General features: G+C 32.4%; 2 protein-coding genes and 1 long non-coding RNA gene across 5 annotated transcripts; 1 reads left to right on the forward strand and 2 right to left on the reverse strand.

Annotated features, from left to right (window-relative positions):
* Nucleotides 1-888: 888 nt before the first annotated feature.
* LOC120326559 (meprin A subunit alpha-like) lies at nucleotides 889-14,407 on the forward strand. Of its 2 annotated transcripts, XM_039392883.2 has the most exons (15): nucleotides 889-1,004; nucleotides 1,695-1,776; nucleotides 1,925-1,993; nucleotides 2,318-2,445; nucleotides 5,618-5,727; nucleotides 6,653-6,828; nucleotides 7,500-7,602; nucleotides 8,910-9,025; nucleotides 9,249-9,431; nucleotides 9,737-9,884; nucleotides 10,143-10,300; nucleotides 11,145-11,323; nucleotides 12,434-12,682; nucleotides 13,178-13,276; nucleotides 13,919-14,407. In XM_039392883.2, exons 1-15 carry the CDS (start codon nucleotides 954-956, stop codon nucleotides 13,955-13,957), a joined length of 1,890 nt encoding a protein of 629 aa, XP_039248817.2. In that variant the 5' UTR covers nucleotides 889-953; the 3' UTR covers nucleotides 13,958-14,407. The 2 variants fall into 2 exon arrangements, with proteins under 2 accessions (XP_039248817.2, XP_077969398.1); XM_078113272.1 differs by having other exon boundaries at nucleotides 13,178-14,407.
* Nucleotides 4,976-6,749, reverse strand: LOC120326570 (uncharacterized). The gene is made up of 3 exons (XR_005567437.2): nucleotides 6,615-6,749; nucleotides 5,587-5,678; nucleotides 4,976-5,353 (listed from the first exon to the last, which is right to left on the reverse strand). It is a non-coding gene; the product is annotated as an uncharacterized LOC120326570 (long non-coding RNA).
* A 290-nt stretch (nucleotides 14,408-14,697) lies between the features above and the next one.
* LOC144423086 (cytochrome P450 1B1-like) lies at nucleotides 14,698-20,264 on the reverse strand. Of its 2 annotated transcripts, XM_078113285.1 has the most exons (5): nucleotides 19,857-20,264; nucleotides 19,210-19,354; nucleotides 18,823-18,918; nucleotides 15,698-16,006; nucleotides 14,698-15,096 (listed from the first exon to the last, which is right to left on the reverse strand). In XM_078113285.1, the coding sequence occupies exons 2-5, from the start codon at nucleotides 19,296-19,298 to the stop codon at nucleotides 15,087-15,089; spliced, it is 504 nt and encodes a 167-aa protein (XP_077969411.1). In that variant the 5' UTR covers nucleotides 19,299-19,354; nucleotides 19,857-20,264; the 3' UTR covers nucleotides 14,698-15,086. The 2 variants fall into 2 exon arrangements, with proteins under 2 accessions (XP_077969411.1, XP_077969412.1); XM_078113286.1 differs by lacking the exon at nucleotides 18,823-18,918 and having other exon boundaries at nucleotides 14,699-15,096.
* Between the last annotated feature and the right edge of the window lie 368 nt (nucleotides 20,265-20,632).

Here is a 20,632-nt window from a genome sequence, read left to right on the forward strand (position 1 = left end):
GCAACGACTATGTAAGCATCGTTAATTTCATACGCCTTCCACCTTTGGTTTACTCACGTATCTTGTTCGTTGTTTTAATAATGTACATTGAATTGATTGAGTAAATATTCGCTGCTTGATTTTATCTTCAAGGGTAAACAAAACATCGCCCAAGACATCTGATTCCACGAATTGTAATTGTAAAGTAACCCAATAAACATACAATAGTACTTCTCAACGAATATAAGACAACTTGAAACAATTTATCACCGGCAGATTTTTTTAATCTTGTTCAGGATACGTTATATCTGTAAGTTGGCAAAGATGGCGCTTATTTTGATAAAGATGTTTAAGATAAGCTTTACCCATCACCTGAGCTGATTGAAAAGCACAAGGCATAAGATACAAGTGTTGGCACAAAGTTGAAATTCTCAAATATTAAATAAAATAATTTTAAATGCATAGTTTAGGTATTGTTTAGCGTGACGTAAAATATATATTACCAAATCATATTTATTTTTGGACCGGTCGAAATCTCCAATAGTAATTGTCGAATTAACGAAAAAACTCAATTGTCAATTATGATATATAAACTAACGACATATTTTTGTAAAAAATTGGAACCTATTGCGAAGAGCGATTTCTTTCTGTTTTCGGTTATTTCGGCATCTTGGTAAGCTGTTTATAATTAGCGGAAGAAGTATTGTGTGCCAAAAACGCAATTACTTCTATTAATGCATCGTAGGGAAATTAAAAAATAATTATTTGATTATATGTTACTTGTTAGAGAGAAAAGAATAATTAGATATGATAACATGGAACAAAAATAAAAAGTAACATAACTTATTTATTCTCATGACATTCTAATTAGGACTTTTAACATTTTTGTTGATTTACTGTTACAGAAAGACTATATATATATATATTCTGACAATAGTTTAGGTTTCCTAAACATCCGCGCCATCTCTGATAAAATGTTTATCAGAATAATAATCTTTATAGTTTCATTGGTGGCTATATCTCAGGTGAGTAATCTGATTTTAATTTAATTAACTTTATCAAAACTTGATAACAATCAAAATTATTACTTGCCGGGTAAATATAGTGAATTATTGTGTCACTTTGTTTTTCAAAACGCCATAGTTAGTCGTTGGCCTTATCAAACAATTTCCACAACTTGCAAATGTAAACGAATATTGTTGGGTTCCGAGATACTTCTATTTTTGAGTTTATTTTGGAATAACAAAACAATATTTTTAAAGAACCGCTACAATATTAGTAAACACTTTTAAACTTTCTTTTTTCAAGTCTAACTGTAATCTAGTTGATGTAGTCTGGTCATTGTTAATTTGTTAGTAGAATTGATCTTGTTTGATTTTTGAAAATTCGACCCTTGGTTTACTCAAATAACTTGTTCGTTGTTTTAAAGAACATGTTCATTTTTTAAATTCGACCCTTGGTTTACTCACGTATCTTGTTCGATGTTTTGATAATGTTCTTATTGGTAAAGATAACATTTGCTGCTTGATTCTACTGTATCTGCGAGGGTAAACACGATAATTATTGTCCAAGAGATTTTCGAGACTGAATTTTGAAGTTTTCAATATTTTGGGCGTCTTAACTATTTTTTTTTTTAAATTAATATTATTTTTTAAATCAAAGTTTTAAAGACCCAAGATTTAAAAATCGTGTCATTTTGTCTTTATTTTCCAAAGGCACTGCGAATCCCCATAAATCTCAGAAGAGGATTGCAAGACCTTGACCAGAATGGACCTATTGCTCGTGTGAGAAAGACATGTAAGATTCATAGTTGTTTAATTTAATAAACAAAATAGGAAAATCATTTGTTGACCAAATAAAATTCATTATAGATCTTTTACATAAAATTATCAATATTCTCATCGATTAAATAAGTTTTTTTTAAATAGTTCCTTTTTTATTACAGTCCGCAATAATATCGATTCAGCAGTTTTTAATATCGATGAACAACCTGAAATTACATATGTGAACAAAGGTAAAAATATTTTGTGTTTATATAATTAAAACAATAAACTGACTCCTGCAGCATATGTTTTATTATAATTTTTATTGACAGAGGCACTGCCGCTAATACACGATTTTTAGTTATATGATCCCGAAATACAGTACAATTTGGGTGAAAGGAATCAATACTATCGACAAAATGTCTTATTTATTATTTGTCGACAAATGAGTGTGTTACCTGCTATGTTCATCATTTCAAAATGAAAACTATCGGCGATATTTTTATTCAAATATTCAGACAAACTTTATAAAAAAAAAACTATTCTATAAACAACATTTTTTAAATTTTATTCAGATCTAAGTTTGAAAGAAGGCGATATCATGCAGTCAAAACAACGTAATACACTATTGAGTTCAACAAACGAACAATATCTGTGGCCGAAAAAAATACCGGTTATGTACGATGACACCATCAGTTTATTGGTATGTTGTATGAAATATTCTAGCACAGGGGTCGGCAACATTTCGGATGATGAGTGCCAGTTTATAAATAATAAGCAACTTTGCGTGCCAAACATATTTATGTGTTTGATTTGCCTAGTAAACCACCTGATTTGAATAGTGAGCGGATGGAAGACAAATAATTTTTTTTGGATAACGTCTAACACAGTCAAAAGACTCGCTTTCACTGAGGTTCTAACCAATAAAAAATGCGGAAAATCCGAAATTTGTCATCCAGAATTCTTTGAAAGATCTGATATCTAATTTAAGTATCGTGAGAGAGGCAATCAACTATGAAGACTAATTTCCTAGGCCTAATTTCTGTTTTGCAAAACGATTTAAAAAAAAATACCAAACAGCAATAGACAGGCAAACATTTTATTAAAATCTATTCAAAAGGTTTTGGCCATACAGGAATATAATGATAAATTATAGAGAGACTCTCAGGGGTCAAAGGTCGGAAAAAATCCATATAAAAATGAAGTCGTGTAAGGGAGGTCGAAGGTAGAAATGCCGATGTCGAAATCTCCCGTAGGATAATTTTTATACGCGTCGGACAACCGTAATTGTTGTAGGCTTCTACAGGAACTGATATTATGTTGAGTTAGGTATATTCTAGATGAAGGCTGAAAGTATGGCCAAAACTTTTTGAATAGATTTTGATAAAATGTTTGCCTGTCTATTGCTGTTTGATATTTTTTATTTCAAATATTTCTGCTAAAACTGAAATTAGGCTTATGAAAGCAGTCTTGATAGTTGACCTCTATTAGGATACTTAAATTAAATATCAGATCTTTCAAGAAATCCTGGACAATAAATTTCGGATTTCATGGTTAGGATCTCATTAAAAGCGAGTATTTTGACTGTGTCAGACGTTATCCAATAAAATATATTTGTCTTTCATTTGCTCACTATTCAAATCAGGTGATTTACTATGCAAATCAATCTCATAAATATGTTTGACACGCAAAGTTGCTTATTATTCATAAACTGGCACTCAGCATCCGAAAGGTGCCTGAATGATAGTTGTCACGCACAAGATGATATATTTGCTTTTTACATGTTACTAACGTGTCCTTTATGAACCCTGATGGCAACCACATTCACGCAAATAAAAATAGTAACGAAAACATCGCTAGAATCACATAAAGAATATTTGTTTTGCAAATATTTGATTTACATCAGGAGTAAGTCCTTGTTTGTATAACCACCCAGGTCCTGAAAACAGAATAAGACTGCTGTTTACTTGGTCGTTAGGAATTCTTGATTTTATCAAAAAAAGTACGCACGCACAAGGCGAGGTATTTGCATTATACCTGTTATTCACTTGCCCCTAATGAAACCTTATGGCAACCACATTCACACAAATAACAAAAGGATCGAAAACATAGCTAGCATCACATACGGAATATTTGTTTTGCAAATATTTGTTTTACATCAGGAAGTAAGTCCTTGTTTGTATAACCACCCAGGTCCTGAAAACAGAATAGGACTTATGTTTATTTGGAAATTACGAAACCCTGATTCTATTAAAAAAAAATTAAAATAACCATAGACCTACACAATGAAAAGCTTGGAAATCTAAAACGTGACTCCTAAACTTCGATAATCCATGGTTTGATGTTCTACGTATAATAATAAAATGCTACGAAAGAGGGAAAAAATAATTGATTCACAGTAAAATAATTACAGTAAACTAAATAACTTATATATTATAGTGCGAACACTCTTGTTTGTGACCCCCAAAACTCGGTATTTTTCCTGGGGGCATAGTTTGAAAAGCGTTGGTCTGTGCAGATACACATACCATAAAACTTTTGATTTCCACTAGCTAGACCAAATCAGGATGATGCAGTAGTTGTTGTAAAGTTCTTTTTTACTTATCATATAAATCGTTGGAATAATGTACCAATTATTTTAACTAGTATTTATAGCTTATTTTAAATATATTATATGTCTTCAATTTTTATTTATATGTCCTCGTAGTGAAGTAGCGGTCACGCACAAGGCGAGGTTTTCGCTTTTTACCTGTTATGACTGGGCCCTTATGAACGCAACCAGACCCATCCATTCAATTAACAAGAGATGAGAAAAAATAACTAGGTATTTCATAACAAATTTGGTTTATCAAATATTTGTTTTGCATCAGGAAGGAGTCCTTGTTTGTAAAACCACCCAGGTCCTAAAAGCAGAATAGGACTTCTGTTTACTTGGAAGGTAAAAAATTTTGATTTAAAAAAAAAAAGGAATAAACCATTGAAATACAGAGTAATAAGCTTAGAAAGCCATATTGTGATTCCTAACCTTTTATAATCCCTGGACATATTTTATGTTCTATGTATAATATTGAAACAATAAAATAGAGAAAGCAAAAAAATAATCACAGTACATTTATTTGACAAATTACAGTAAATTAACTCAATCGCATTATATTGCGAACACTTTATTTTGTTTCCTCCAAGAAGTTTGTCGTTTCCTTTTTTTTGTCTGGATCCAGTATAAAAAGGTTTGAGCTATGCAGATACGCGCAACATAAAACCTTTAATTTTCACTAACATGACTAAAACATCAATAATACAGCAGTTGTTGCAAAAACAATTTTTACGATTGTACAACTCGTTGGAATAATCTACCAATTACGTCAAATAGTCACACATTCATTTTATATCACCACTTTTTATTTATATGTCCGCATAAGAAAGTAATTGTCACGCACAAGACGAGGGTTTTGTTTTTACTTGTTGTAACTTGCCCCTTACCCTGATGGCAACCACATCCACGCAAATAACAAGAGAAACAAAAACATAGCTAGCATTACATAACGAATATTCGTTTTGCAAGTATTTGTTTTGCATCAGGCTTAAGTCCTTATTTGTATAACCACCCAGGCCTGAAAACAAAATAGAACTTTTGCTTGGTTGGAAGTTACAAAAACTTGATTATATTAAAAAATAACCATTGAAGTACAAAGAAATTGGATATCTATACTGTGACTATTCAATTTCACATGTATATTATAAAGAGTTAGAATAATGTAACAATTACATAAAATAATTATTTAGATTATCAAAAACTCCTACTGTTTATCTTTTACAGTATACATAAGTACATGGTAGGTATTACCAATGATATCGTTTTGTTTTCCAATTCACAGGCAAAAGCAGCGATTGACGAAGCGAGGAGGGAATATGAACTGCGAACATGTTTGTCATTTCCTGAAAGAACAGATGAAGAAAACTTCATACAGTTTACAACATTATCGGGGTAATAAGATACAAACTTTTTAGAAAAATATAAAACTGATTAGACGACCTCATCATAAGGCAAATCCACCTTTTGTCCGTGTACAAGTGTTTGTCGGGTTAGAAAATGGGTAACCAAGTATTCGATCTTATTTTAAACTTGATTGCATTGATTTAATTTTCATGTTCTTGACAGTACATATAAGAATCGATTTTATAAGAAAAAAATATTATTTAAATTTGCCTCTATTCGCAATTAATGGACCAGTCTATCAATAACTTACAGTACTTCAATTTGAAAAGTTTCGAAATGAAAATAATTTTTCTACATATTATGCGAATCCTACAGACACAATAGTTCACCTAGAATTTTTTAATTTTTAGTTTTATATTTTATTTCAGGGAAATCGTTATATGACAATGAATGTAATAAGGTTCCGCAGAAATTTTGAAATATATTTATGTCACGTTTATATTAGAGCGAAGCGACACTCTTGAATAACTTGGAATAGTTATATTCACTCTTTCTCATTATCCTTACAGTATACACGAACGTATTCACTAGAAGAAAAGCATACTGGAAAATCTCAATCGTTTTTTTTTTTATAACCATTTGACCCATCTATATCCTTCGCATCACCAGTTACACGCGATTAAGATAATTTATTTAAAAAATTATTTTTCGTATGAGTTTACAGTACAACTGATTTTGTTACAAAAAACCGAACCGATTTTTTCCGAAATTATATAATCCATATATCAATCAAACTAATAGTAAGTCTGGCAAGCAATGAAAGATAACAATAAAAAAATGAATACAAGCAAACAAAAATAATACATGTTTAAAACCATAAACTATTGCTTTCTTCAGAATTTAAATTCAAGTTGTGATTTATCCATTATCTGTACCTTTTAAATGAGCTATTCCATTGATTTTTTCTCTTTAGATGCTGGTCTTACGTAGGAATGCAGGGGGGATCACAGAACATTTCCATTGGCCAAAGATGTGAAATGATGTCTACGGTTGTGCATGAGATGATGCATGCAATAGGAATATGGCACGAACAATCGAGGGCAGATAGAGACGATTATGTTGAAATTGTATGGGACCATGTTGAGGAAGGTATGGAGATATGCAGTTGTGAGATTCACAAGAATTATAACGAATTCTTTTTTGTATTTGATTCATCAACAAGGAGATCTTTCTAAAAACTGTTAACCCTCCGAACCTCAGTGACTTATATTGACATTATAAACCTGTAAGATAGCAATTAGGCATTTGATTATCAAACATCCAGGACGTTTTGCTCCGTTCAAAAGATACTCTCCCCATGTGGCTCTCAGCTTTTCGATAAAAACAATTATTGTTGTTTTTAAACCGTTACTACAAGTTATTTTATCCGCCACATTTATTATAAAAAGCCTCGAATCGCCGCCAGAGGAACCGAAACCGGAGAATGATTCCGTAGGTCTCATGTCGGATAAGGAGGGCCTAGCTCAAGAAGTTTGCACTAGACTTGCATTAGACAGAAATTGTTGCGTGATTCGTAGCAACCATTTAAAACGATATTTCTAATTTCTTACGTAAAGGGTAATCCTAAAATAAAACTCATAATTTTTTTTATTATCTCCCCCCAAAAAAACGTCTGTGTATGATAATATCCACAAGTTAGAGTAATTTAGGATACTTTGCACAAAATCTATTTTCAATGAAAAATATTTGATAGAGATTTATTAGTTTTTGATAAGCAAATAAATAAGTAAAATTGACTACCAACTTTTGTTCCAATCTAGGTTATGAATACAATTTTGATAAATACCTGTTGGATGAAACAGATGACAGACGAGTGCCCTACGATTTCAACTCCGCCATGCATTACAGCAAAACCGCATTGTCGTAAGTAATAAGATAGCTAGTTAAAATTCCAACCACGGCACAAACAAAATCACAAAAAGGAGAGTTGTACAATAAAATTCAATGTATAAGTAAAGAAAACAGGAAGAAAATTTTGGAAGCTTGTTAAAACTACAAATCAAGTTCAAAACATGAGAAACATAAAATTAGTACATGTTGTTTTTGCTGTTATTGTTGTTGTTGACAATAATTTTTATCCTTCGCTAATGGCCAAGACCATTTTAATTGTTTAATATTCACAAATGGATATAAATCGCTATGATTTCGATTTTATTCACTCCATATATCCTGATTTATATATATATATTTCTATTTTATAATCTGTTTTACAACCGCGATAATACTATTTCTCCACGCATATCTGCTTCTATTGTATGCCAAGTCATTGCTCAGTTAGGGCCTACGGTTTCGAATGTTCCGAAGTACGTTTTGTACCGTACCTACCGTACCGGGATCAAGTAATTTACGTCTTCGCTTCATGGCGAGTCAAATCGGAAACAGCCGTAATGTATTGAGAATCAAAAACTTGTTTCCCTGAAATAATTCAGTGGAATTTTGAATGAAATATCAGACGTCATAAGAGAATTCTTAAGTAATTTAGAAACAAACGAAAATAATAGCCTTCTATCAATAACAAAAATATTCAATCAATGAAAATTTCAACGCAATTCGTCAAGTAGTGAAGGAGAAAGTCATTTTATCATGAGTTAACAACACGAAAAATAACATCAACAACATAATATCAAAACTATTCATAAGATTTAAATCCTTGTCGATTTCGAGCTGATGATTCGGATGTGTCAGAAGATAAAATTTTGTTGTTTTCGTCAATATGTCCTGTTCAAAATCAGGCAAGTTCTAGTTTGTGAGATTAATATATTAGGATCATGCCCCAAGTAAGTTCTTGTTTTACTCAAAACGGCACATTGTTTTTAATATTGATTTACAGGCAATTTTTTTTTCTTCTTACAAAATAGCTGTTGCTGTTTCGTTGAATGAGATGAAGCGTTTTTTAAACCAACTTAGTAATATAATAAATCATTCACATCGAATTAACAGTTTCACTTGATTTGTAAATATGAGAAAATCCTTTTCAATTGTTGCCATGGTTTTCCCTCGGAAATGTATTTCTGTTAAATTTGCTAAATTCGCACGTAGAGTTGATAAATATCCTCTTTTTTTAGCATAAATCTGTATAATTCTATTCTAAGTGTGGGTACCCCCCACCTGTTAATATTTATGAACTAAACACGCGTTGAGATAATTACAAATCCTATTCACGTTTACAGAATTGATGGAAATCCGACAATTCGAACTCGAGACCCTGAATTAGAAGATGTCATAGGTCAACGTGCCACGTTCAGTGAGGGTGACATAACAAAGATTAATAGAATGTATGGCTGCAGTAAGTAAAAGCGTTTTTCACCCAATTAATATATTTTGATTTTGAACACGATAAGGGCTACATGATGTACATCAATATCAGTAAATACCGCTCCACATCATATATTACCTCATGTATTTATTCGCCCGTTATACTTCACCATAATATTACCGAAAGAGTATTCTTATTAGCTATAGAGACGGGTATTTGAGCGACACCGTGTATCATATATATTTATTTTTAGGCGACACCTTAAGAGTCAGTAATCATGTGAACTTCGATGAACAAAACATTGGCGGTTTTACGCAATTCGGTTTGCAAAGCGATGTTAAGTGGTTGAAACATGATTTGGCGACATCGGACACTTCGGGAACTTCGACTTGGTATTTGCCTACATTTGATGCAACACTTGGCATAGAAGAAAAAGGTGGATAAACTTTCTTTAACTATTGCATGGGTCAAATGCACATTGGGTTGCGAATATCTCGTCTGATTATACATATAAGGATAAAATAAAAACGTAATTAAACATTTTAACTGAGTCTTGCATATGCAAAAATAACACTGGCTTGTGCAGTTTACTGTGTACATGATTATAATTTATGATAGATAAATTCAATATCTCACTTCTATGATTAGCGCGTACAAAATTCTGGGGCCCATTGCAGCACTGAACAAATACCAACGAAAAAGCTAAAATTACAATCTAATTTATGTGATTTTTTGTGACAGGAAGCTTTTTATACTTCGACTCAAGCAACAAAATCTCAGGACAAGCCGGATTAATCAAATCCATGCGGTACACCAGCACCGTCGCAAATCAGTGTCTTGAATTTTGGTATTACATAAATGTGGGTCTTTCGAGTCAGGCTTCTATGACGTGAGTTCCAAATTTTGTTTCAGTTTATACAGATAAAGAATTAATATTTATGCTTTTAAATAGTTTTTTTTGGTTAGTCTGTTGTTCGAAATCTTTTATCCAGGACGGTTTGAAAACAATAATACTTTTTCTTTCGTTTGAAACAGCGGTTATCGACCTATGTTTATCTTGGCCTCACTTGTGGACCTTATTTATGTGCGTAAGGTATGGCAAACAAAAAGCACGATTTATGTTATATTGAAAAAATTCATTTTTCAGTGTTTACATTGCTGCATTGGATCCGGTAACTGGAGATATCACTTCTTACGGATCACCGTTGCAGACGTTTCAAGGGCAATACGGTAATCGATGGAATGTCCATAGAATGACAATTTCTGCACAGAGTAGCTATAGGATCGTGTTTTACGCAAAAGCAGGTCAATTGTTAATATGAATTAAGTTGACATATCATTTAACGTTTTCTCTCTCTAAAAAGTCTGTAGACAACCAGTTAAAAAGAAATCGTAACGTTCTGATTAGATATTGTCGATAGAAAAGCTTGATTGAGATGGTGGGCACGGATGAAGAGAATTATCGAAATCCGTAACTTGAAAGGTATAATTTAACGCAAAGACAGGATGCAATCTTTTAGAAGAGAAATGGCAATAGTCAACTAACTAGCCATCATTTTTTGAATTGATCAAATTACTTCCAGTTTCAATACAGCTGGAAAAGTCAATTGTCAGTTAAGAAATTAGCCTGATAAATAACTTTACAGAACGATTTCATGTAATTTTTTTTTTTCACATTTTTCATTTCAAATCTAGCGTTGAATAAGCATACAATTCTATGCAAGGAGGTCCTGAATCTTTCCTCCAGTTTCAATACAGCTGGAAAAGTCGATTATCAATTAAGAAATTTGCCTGACAAATAACTTTACAGAACGATTTCATGTATTTTTTTTTACATATCTCATTTCAAATCATGAGCTGAATAATCACACAATTCAACGCAGGGAGGTCATGAATCTTTCTGGTGCGACATTTCCTACTCAATTGTTTACATCTCGATAGAGCATGCGAAACGTATAAAATAACGCGTATCTATAAGAACACCACCTCGTTATGGGGGTGTCATATCAAGTAGCCTAAAACGATTCCCGTGCTAATATATCTTCTGACGCATCAGTATATTCTTGCACAGAGTCTAGAATTTAGACCAAAATGATTGTAAAAAAGCGCCCCATGAAATACCGTTTTCTAATTACAATCAATTTAACAGGAGAATATCCGAGTGACGTCATTGCTATTGATGACGTAAGTGTTCAAGACAGAGAATGTGACACCGCATACTTCACTGTACCTGACTATAAAGAGAAAGTAAAAACTTATGCATTCGGTGAAGCAATCCTAAGTGATGTCATGTATACTGGAACGCCAGGATACGCGTTTCGAGCTGTTGTAAGTTTTTAAATAAAAAATAGATGATTTTCAAATTAAAACAGAATGTTTAATTTTGGGTTATAATAATGTTAAATTTTTCGTAGAATGTAAAATAGTACGATAGCGTTGTTTCATTACGCCTACATTAAATGTTAGGTATACTTCACCACCATTACTTTATTCATAGTAGCAAAAGTAAAGTTGACCGAGTAAAAACATCTCTAATGAATTGCGACCGAAAGTTTTAAGGTCGAAAAATTAAAATCTTCAAATCATATAATTAAGACAAGAAGCCTTTTCCTATTTTCATATAATTTTTTCTTATTTTCTACAATAAATTTCGGCGCTTCCGTAGTATGTGAACCCAGGTGGCGGACACCGGGAGGAAGTATGTGTATCAGGTTAAGATTGGGACATACTTTATTTCAATTTCACTTATTTCATTTCTATTACGAGTTCGGGGAGTTGTCAAGTGAGTCCCATAGTATTTGTACCTGGAATTATGATCTAGCCCTAACCTGGTACACATGTAACGTTCGGTGGCCGACATCTTGGTTTACATACTACATGAGTACCCAAATTTCATAATATTTAATAATGTCAAATAAATAAATCGTTTTATTTAATCTTAATGTGGTAAAACTCAAAAATACGTCTTAATTACTTGGGGACTAATGTCGTGACGGTCAATATTTGGTATGATAATATTGAACATCAATAGTTCCAGGCATATCGAGATTGCGGGCAAAGTAAAATTATATATCCAAATATAAATAAATGGGGGAATTAGTTGGATATACATTGACCTTGAAGGTAGCCAAATATTTTAAACACAACTATCCCCATAAGACTGATTAATGCAAACCGACGTTGGACAACAAATATGTAAAGAGGGATCCACATGCTTTGCGAGATTGTGGAGACTGATATATGTACGCAGTCCTGAGAGATCTTTAAAACGCCTCAAAAGTTGTTCATCCTCTCTAAAATGTGATATTACTTAGATACAATTGGAAAAGATTTTTTAGGAGTTGTTGCTTATGAGGGACACCTGGATTCCTTTCTATTGTGTTGGATTTAAAAAAAATTATTAAAAGACATAATCATTATATAGTTTTATTTTTGTAGATCTATCCATATGGAGTCCGGAGCGACATTGACGCAGGATACCCGGATTACATCGGATTTTTTTTTCAACTTGTTGGAGGAAAATACGACGATGAATTAGAATGGCCTTTTGACAATCAATTCATTAGGCTTCAAATTACCGACCAAGATCCCAACCCACAAACACGAATGAATTGGTATTATAACTTCATAACAAGCAAAGATGTTCCATCCAGTGCATCCTACTGGGAAAAACCAACTGGACTAGGCGTGAGTTTATCGTAACAAGATTATTTTATTTGGAACAAGTAAACATTTTAAAACATTAATATAACTCGATGATACAGAGTAACCAAAAACAGAACCCTCGAATTTCTTAAGTACGTTTACAAAATTGGATAAATTTTTATAACACTCGAACTTCTGTTTGTGCATGATTATATCCAAAAATGTGGGATGTAATTCCCAAACAACCGAATTTTTTGAGGGGAGTCATTTCAAACGAGAAATTTTTAGAACTTTCCTTTTTTTTACTTCAAATAAATATCTCGAATGAAACGACTTTGGATTGTACAAATTCAACATATTAAAAATATATAACGTCCTTGGGTTATTCTATAAACGAAGCTATGCTATCATATTACCCACTACACTGCATGTATTGAGTATTACATTTACTGCAAAATCACTACAAATCATCGTTTTTTTTTCTCCAATATATTACTTGAAATATTAGTCTATTTCTGATTGTTTCTTCTATTCCAGGTTCCCAACACAGCGTACGGTTACAGAACTTTTATGCCGAAGTGGCGAATGGATACTAGATCGTATTTGAGACATGACACTGCATATTATTCAATCCAGGTTACGGATAAATCTAGCAAACTAGAAAAGAGTCATTCATTATATATCATTATCTATTTATCTCTTGTATTTTACATGATTTGAAGTTGTTTATATATTTTGTTTGCATGTATTACGTATTATAATTTCTCATTGTATTCAGTGCAACTAGCCCATAAAATAGGCACAAGCGCCATAGTTTGGCTGTATTATATTGCTTTATATTTGGTATACCATTTAAGTGGGAAATAATTTATTGGCCAAGATCAATAATAAGTGAGTGAAAAGTTTCGAAGCCAACAAACCAAAACCAATAAATCACCGAGATTGATCTTGCTATCATACATGGCATTTCGACGCCCTCACTCATAAACCTGCTCAAAAGTCTAGATGAGTGGTTGTTTTTGACCCTAGTTCCAGGTTATCTAGTACAACAGGTATGCTAGTACCGCCCAAGGGTTCAACATGTTTGGTTTAAAATCCGACTGTTTTAGCTTGCTTTCTATATTGTTTAAATGCAATCAAAGACATATTACAACTGTCACAGTTATTAATTAAACTTTCCACGCTTTAAAAATTTATCTTTTTCGCCAGTATTAGCTCTTTTATATACAGGGTGTCTTAAAAGTAAGTATACACTATTAATTTTGATTTACTTTTCAGGTACTCACCATAGAGCGTTCATTTCCTCAGAAAACATAGTATGGATAAGTAGTAAGATTTAGATGATTTAGATATTGTTTGCATTTTTCATCAACCCACATAATGACAACGAGATTAACCCAAGAACTGTGGTGCAAAATTGCTATTTGGCATGAAGCACATAAATCAGTAAAGCAAACTCAGCGCCTGTACTAACAGAGTTTGTAATTAATTCGGCTGCGAATATTTTTCTCAGAGCGTCCGCTTCTTGGTCTTCCTGATCTTTTTGCATTAAATACAGATCCAGTTTCCATAAATTTATGATGAATTGCATAAATTTTTCGCTGATTAGGAGCCGAATTAATTCCAATTCAAAATTAAAAGTGTATACTTATTTTGAGACACCCTGTATCTACCGTATATATAATTCATGTAATCTAAGTATAACGCTGGGTTCTTCTAGCACAGACCTAGGCAAGTTGCGCCGCACGGGCCGAATTTGGCCCGTGGTTATGCTTCATCTGACCCGCAGACTTTCTAGATTATCACACTTTCTTTCTATTTACATATAAACAAACTGTAAGCTTGATTATTGTGGCATTAGGCCCGTGACCATGTTTCATACGGGCCGAAAGCAACTTTCTAGAATTACACACTTTCTTTTTATTTACATATACAACAACTTTAACTGTAGTCTTCATTATTGTAATAAAATCAGTATTTTAGAAGTGATGTGTTTTATATATATTATAGTACCAGCTGTGAACTGCAGTCAACTTTGAGAAAATGATCAGCGCTTGTTTTCGCATGTGATCACTTATCAACAGAGTAATCAAAACGAAAATATTGTAGGTGTAATTTTGACGAGACATGCATGGATCGTGTGCTAACTGCGCTAGACTAGTCAGATCAGCGCAGCTCAGTATTTTAAATATTGTAAATAAGTCTGCCATTGAACCTGACATTCAAAGACTTATTAATTCACTGCAAAACACAAAATCATGTCAATAAAAGTAAGATTTGTGTTATGCCTCGTTTCATCCAAATATGTAGTAAAACACAATAAAAACGTAATCTTGATTGATTTCACTCAGTTCTTTATGAAGTTTAAATTTTGAATTTACGGTATTGCAACATAGCAAAAATAATTGCTCTCATATGCTCCATCTGCTTGGGCATTTCATTCGAGTTACCTTTCACTAAAAATGTGGAAAATCACTTAATCAAGATGTAATTTAAAAGTCTTGTGACCTTAAGCATTAGCGATTAGTAGAATCTTGAGCAAAATAGCATAGATACATAGAACTGTGAAATTGACTATTGAAATGTATTTCAAATGCAAAAGTCATACTTCTGAAAAAATGTAAATCGAAACAATATAGAAATAAACTTATAAAGTTTTACATTACAAATATACCTCATGATTTTATGGATTCGAATAGGAGTAAACCCAAAATAGATAAGATGACATGGAAATATTATAAAACCGTAATGACTGGTGCATTGGCATAATTTTTTTTTATATAATTATTCTTCGATATTTTTTTACTTTTGTATTGCACTATTTGGATTAACTACTATCGGGGTGCTTGATACCCAGTATTAAATTTTGAGTTTTTGTTCACCTTCAGTTAAATTCATTTATTATTCTGTTTTTACAAAGTGTGTTTTAGTATAGCCCAAACATAAACTAATAATTACATATTGGTTAAGTTTATTTTCTTTTGACCAACATATAGATTATTGTCATAGATAAAATACTACTTTTGTATGCAAGAAATGAAAATTCAAATAATTTACCGCAGTTCAAAAACAACATCAAAATCTGGAGCTTCGTAAGTTACCAAACTGTCGACCCCAACATGAAATGGTGGTAATGGGTTGTGCGGATTCGGCAATACTTCCAGCTTTTGAAACATTACCGTTATAAAGATAAAGAGTTTCATCTTGGCCAGTTGTTCACCCAGGCAATGTCGAGGTCCAGTTGAGAATGGGATCATGTGATTTGATGAATTTTTGGTCACGGTCGAGAAATCTCTCAGGTCGAAATTCTTCCGGATTTTCGAAGTATCTGATATCGTTATGAACTGCGCAGATATTTGGAGCAATCTGATGTAAAAAAACATCACGATGGGAAAAAATGAACGCTGAGAACACGAGATAGTGCTCATTATTAAAGATTAATTTGGAATTGTATTTGACATATGGCTTGGTTTGCTAAATTGTTGTTGTTATTCGTGTTTTAGTTTTTCTGTTAGCGTCAGTGTCTAGAATAAAAAATTGTTTTCTGCAACCATTGTCAGTTTCAAAATTTAATTACTTGAAGATGTAGGAACTTGCTAGTAGGCTATTTTTTTTTTTTTTTTTTAAACTCCTATGCGAACGATATTTCACCAAATATTTTTCAGATTATTGTTTTTAGGAGAGAAAGTATTTTTATCCCTAAGTACTCGCATTTGAGGTAGTAATTCAGTTCTGTTCAAAAATACCTATAATTAAATTCTCTGCTTTTGCTATGTGTAGAACAAATGAAGAATCAATATTTTTATAGAAATGTTTCGATAATTAAGTAACACACTGGACCTGTTGGAAGTTTTATAAAATGAACAAAGCTAAACATGAATTCGGTTTATCTGAAGAACATACAGCCTCATTCTTTGGAATAGTATATCCATTTAAGATTGCTTTATCGTTTGTTTTGAGAGGCACGGTCAGTGGGGACAATGTACGATGTCTCATTAGTTCTTGTATAAATGCACAAGTATAAGGCATTTCATCCTTATGCTTAATACTAGGTACCCCTTCTTCACCTGTCCATGAATGAGGGAGGAAATGATATTTATATTTTAAAATATGTTTATTTCTGAAACAGTCTACTAGATCACGATGTTTTAATGTGCTTGATAAGGTGGCATATGAGTGAATTTTTGGAGCTAAAGTTCTGAATAAAGATTGCGTAATTGACTCTGGAATCGCTTCCAACATCAATTCTTGTTTGAATCGATTGCAAAACATTGGAATAAATTCTAAAGTTCAACAGTTGGATTGCAACCGTGGTATAAAGTTTCGGGAGTAGTCATTCACATATATGTATAAATCGTTATGTGAAGTTGCTACGACGCCACTACGTCGAGTTGCTACGACTATCTAAACTAAAGGTTGCAGTTATCAAAGTACCTCTGTGTCCCAGAAACATCCAATGCATCTGAAAGAGCATTTATCACTATTGTCCTCGCTGGCTACAAATTGGAGAGTGGTTGGGAGCATAAAAGTAATATTGCGAATTTGAAAATAGGAATATCGAAATGCGGCCGATTCGTGTCAAAATTGGGATTGGGAAACAGAGACGATGAGTCAAAATGAAGATAGGAAAAAGCGAAAGATAGCGAAATTGCAATTAAGACTCACGGGAAGACATAAAAACGTATTTGATTTTGCAATATGTATTTCCAATGACGGTAATTTTCTCAATTTCCTAGGATATAGCTTAGGTGGGTATGTTTCCTTGGCAAACTATGACGAGAAATCCAAATACGGAATCGATAATCGAAAGCGAAAATTTAAGAATCAAATACCATAATCATACTCAGAATCTCATAGTCGTCAATAAGAGGCATGTGAAAAAAATGTTGCACGCTAGTAAAGGAATGATATTGCTTTGTCGTGGACTCTTTTCTTGGTGTAGTTTGAGCATAATATAAGAAACAATTTTGGGATTATAAAATTTTCAAACACACAAGTAATTTAATTCACGTTACTCATGGGTATAGATTAGAGTGAAGGTCTTTCATCAACGTGTAATTTCATTCTCAACAACATGTTTAAAAACATGTTTCAGAGTGCGTAGGTATGTATTTGAACGACAATATTTTTCATTTTTTGTTTTCATTTCATTGTCTTAATGATATCATTACAAAAACTATACAAATCTTTTTATCTCACCTTTCCTGTACTTGAAAATTTTAGAGCGACAAGATCAGGGTAAAAGTTGTTGTTGGCAATCTCTTGATTTGTGATGAAGTTCAATGATTAGTTGTCAAATAAGAGAATTAGAATCAGATAACACTTACAGGTTTTCAAGAATCTCAAGCATGTGTATAAATTTTTTATCTTCATATTCAAATCTTGAACCGAACACTATTCTGCAGATGATGTTAGCCAACGAAAGATTGAATTAAATCTACATTTAAGAAAAAAATTCAATACCTTGATAAGATACTTTGAAATAAGAATCATATAATAAAAAATAAAGTTTGAATGATTTATCAGAAATATTCTCGATATAGTTTTCTCTATTTTAATAAAGTTAAATTTGGAATCATTGAAAACATAATGATCCCTTTTTAAATAAAACTATATTCCTTTCTTTACATTATCAACTTCACTGAAAGATTGCATTATTTCCCATAATTATTTCTAATAATTATTTTAAATTGATAATGTTGAATAATATGGGGGCATTAATGTATTGGATCCCAGTGCTGTTAGCAATACTTGTTTTAAAAGTTGAAAATCGCTGTTACCGCTGCTTAGATATGTCATTAATTTAGTAATGGCTTTTTTATATTAAAAGATTAGGAATTCGACAAAGTATTTCAAGACTTTGGCATGGTCACGGTAACAAGATAAAAGCTGGTTACACCACTGGAATCCTTTTGTCTGAGACCATTCTGCATGCTCATTTTCGAGATTTGTTTCAGCCGTCCTTATAGGTTTGCCATAGCAACAAAAATTTGGAACTCTGCATTGTATTACTAAATTATCAAACAAAGTGTATAGACTTGTTTCTACGAATCATTGTTTGTTTAGTTTACTCTCTGAAGCTTATAGGGAAGAAAACAAAAGGTAACTTACATACAAATTTTTACCGTTATTCGTACACATACTATCAATTAGCAATGGCATTTCCTCAATATAATATTTACCTCGCTTCCTTTACAACCCAGTCCAAATCTGAAAGAGGAAATTCTGAATTGAAATTGCGTTCAAACAACTTAAGCCCACAACGGGCCACAAGATGCCTGCACGAAGAAAGGTATACGGATACAAGGATATAACACGGTATTCTGAACGCGAAGGCCAGTATCAGACAATAACATGCGGCTGCTGAAATTCATTAGCTTAAATGCAATTTAGAAATTAAGGAACTTCTTTAGTGTGTTTACTAGGTTGCAGAATATATAAACATCAAAGCTAAAGACCCCCATGATAGCATTATATTAAAACTCGAGGCTCCCGGTGGAACTACTATAAAGAAAAACACTATTATTTTTACAATATCCTGAAGTAAGTAAGTACTGTTCAATCCTTACCGCCTTAAAGTCTTGAATCCAAATTTATGTAGGATTTTCCATTCAGGTCCATAATCTGCTGTAATAATTCCGCGCCCGTGCGTTAACATATCATAAAAAAATTGCTTGTGCGTCCAGAAAATTTTTCGGCCTGATTCACCAATGCCTAATAATAATTTATTTTTCAGAAATAATGTATTTCGTGTAATAATAATAAAATGTATGTATCGCATGCTCACAATTTAATATTTACAGACTTCCTAAAATCTCTGTCTCAGTTGAAAAATTATTATTTTACATCAACAACACTTATTTATTTATTACCAAAATAATTTTTGTACTCTTTGTATATTTTCACTATCATGGTATTTGTTATTAGAAATGAGCAACCCTATGACCTTAGCTTTGCCATAGTTTTAATGTTTCTTGTTACAATAGAAGTGGCAGATTATACAGTAGAAGTAGCATATTAAATGTTCTTTCATCGAATACGATATGAAGAATGCTTATATAAAATAAAATACTCTTTCTTTCTATCTGTAAATATACATACAATTTGGTAACAAGAAAGGAAATAATGTTTTCACTTTTTACTCAATGAGACCTAACAATTATTTTTGAGTAAAAGCGCGAGCGCTAGTCTTATACCAATAAACAAGATATCTCACCTCATTGATAGCTTCGTAGTCGTTCAAAATAACCCAATTCTCCGGTCCAAATTGAACTGATATCACAGATCCATATTTTTTTTATTTGACGCAATGTTTCTGCGCTATTATTTCCCAAGAATGGAAAATATCGAACTAGACGCTGCCCATTAGGAGTTAGGACCCGGTGGAAAATTTTTTGTTCTTTTCAAAAATACCAACACAGTATAATTGCAATACTACTAATACCAGTCTTTTTTCAATTCAATAATTCACCTAGATACATGCTTTAGTTCTATTTATAAAATACTAGCGTTACACGAGGCAATACCAAAATATTAATTCGATACAACAAGCACACCATTGACAAATATTATCTTCTAAAATTGCTCAAATGCCCTTGAAATGACCCAAATCGTCAAATAGTACAGACTATTTAAGTTAGCTATCAACTTGTCTGTATAACCTTTGTATCTTGTATGTCCAAAATAAAAAAAAATGCCCTGAGGTGTATTAAACAACACAACGGGTGACCTTAATTAATAAAGCGTATTCAGACTGGACACGGATTAGCGAGTATTCTAATTTACTCAACCTTTTACAAACAGGTATGTAGGTGAGTAAACACAGACACCTCTTATTGTAGACAAAAGGAGACCATTACTTAAAAATGCGTAAAAGTAAATAGAATATAATAAAGAATGAATGATGAATCAATCGATGAAACGCCTTTTTAATTGGTCTTATAGTTGTTGTGTACGCAGGTTAGTTGTGATGATGAGTTGTTTCTCCGGGTC

Source organism: Styela clava, chromosome 1 (assembly GCF_964204865.1).
Source record: "Styela clava chromosome 1, kaStyClav1.hap1.2, whole genome shotgun sequence".
In the NCBI taxonomy this organism is placed as follows: domain Eukaryota; kingdom Metazoa; phylum Chordata; class Ascidiacea; order Stolidobranchia; family Styelidae; genus Styela; species Styela clava.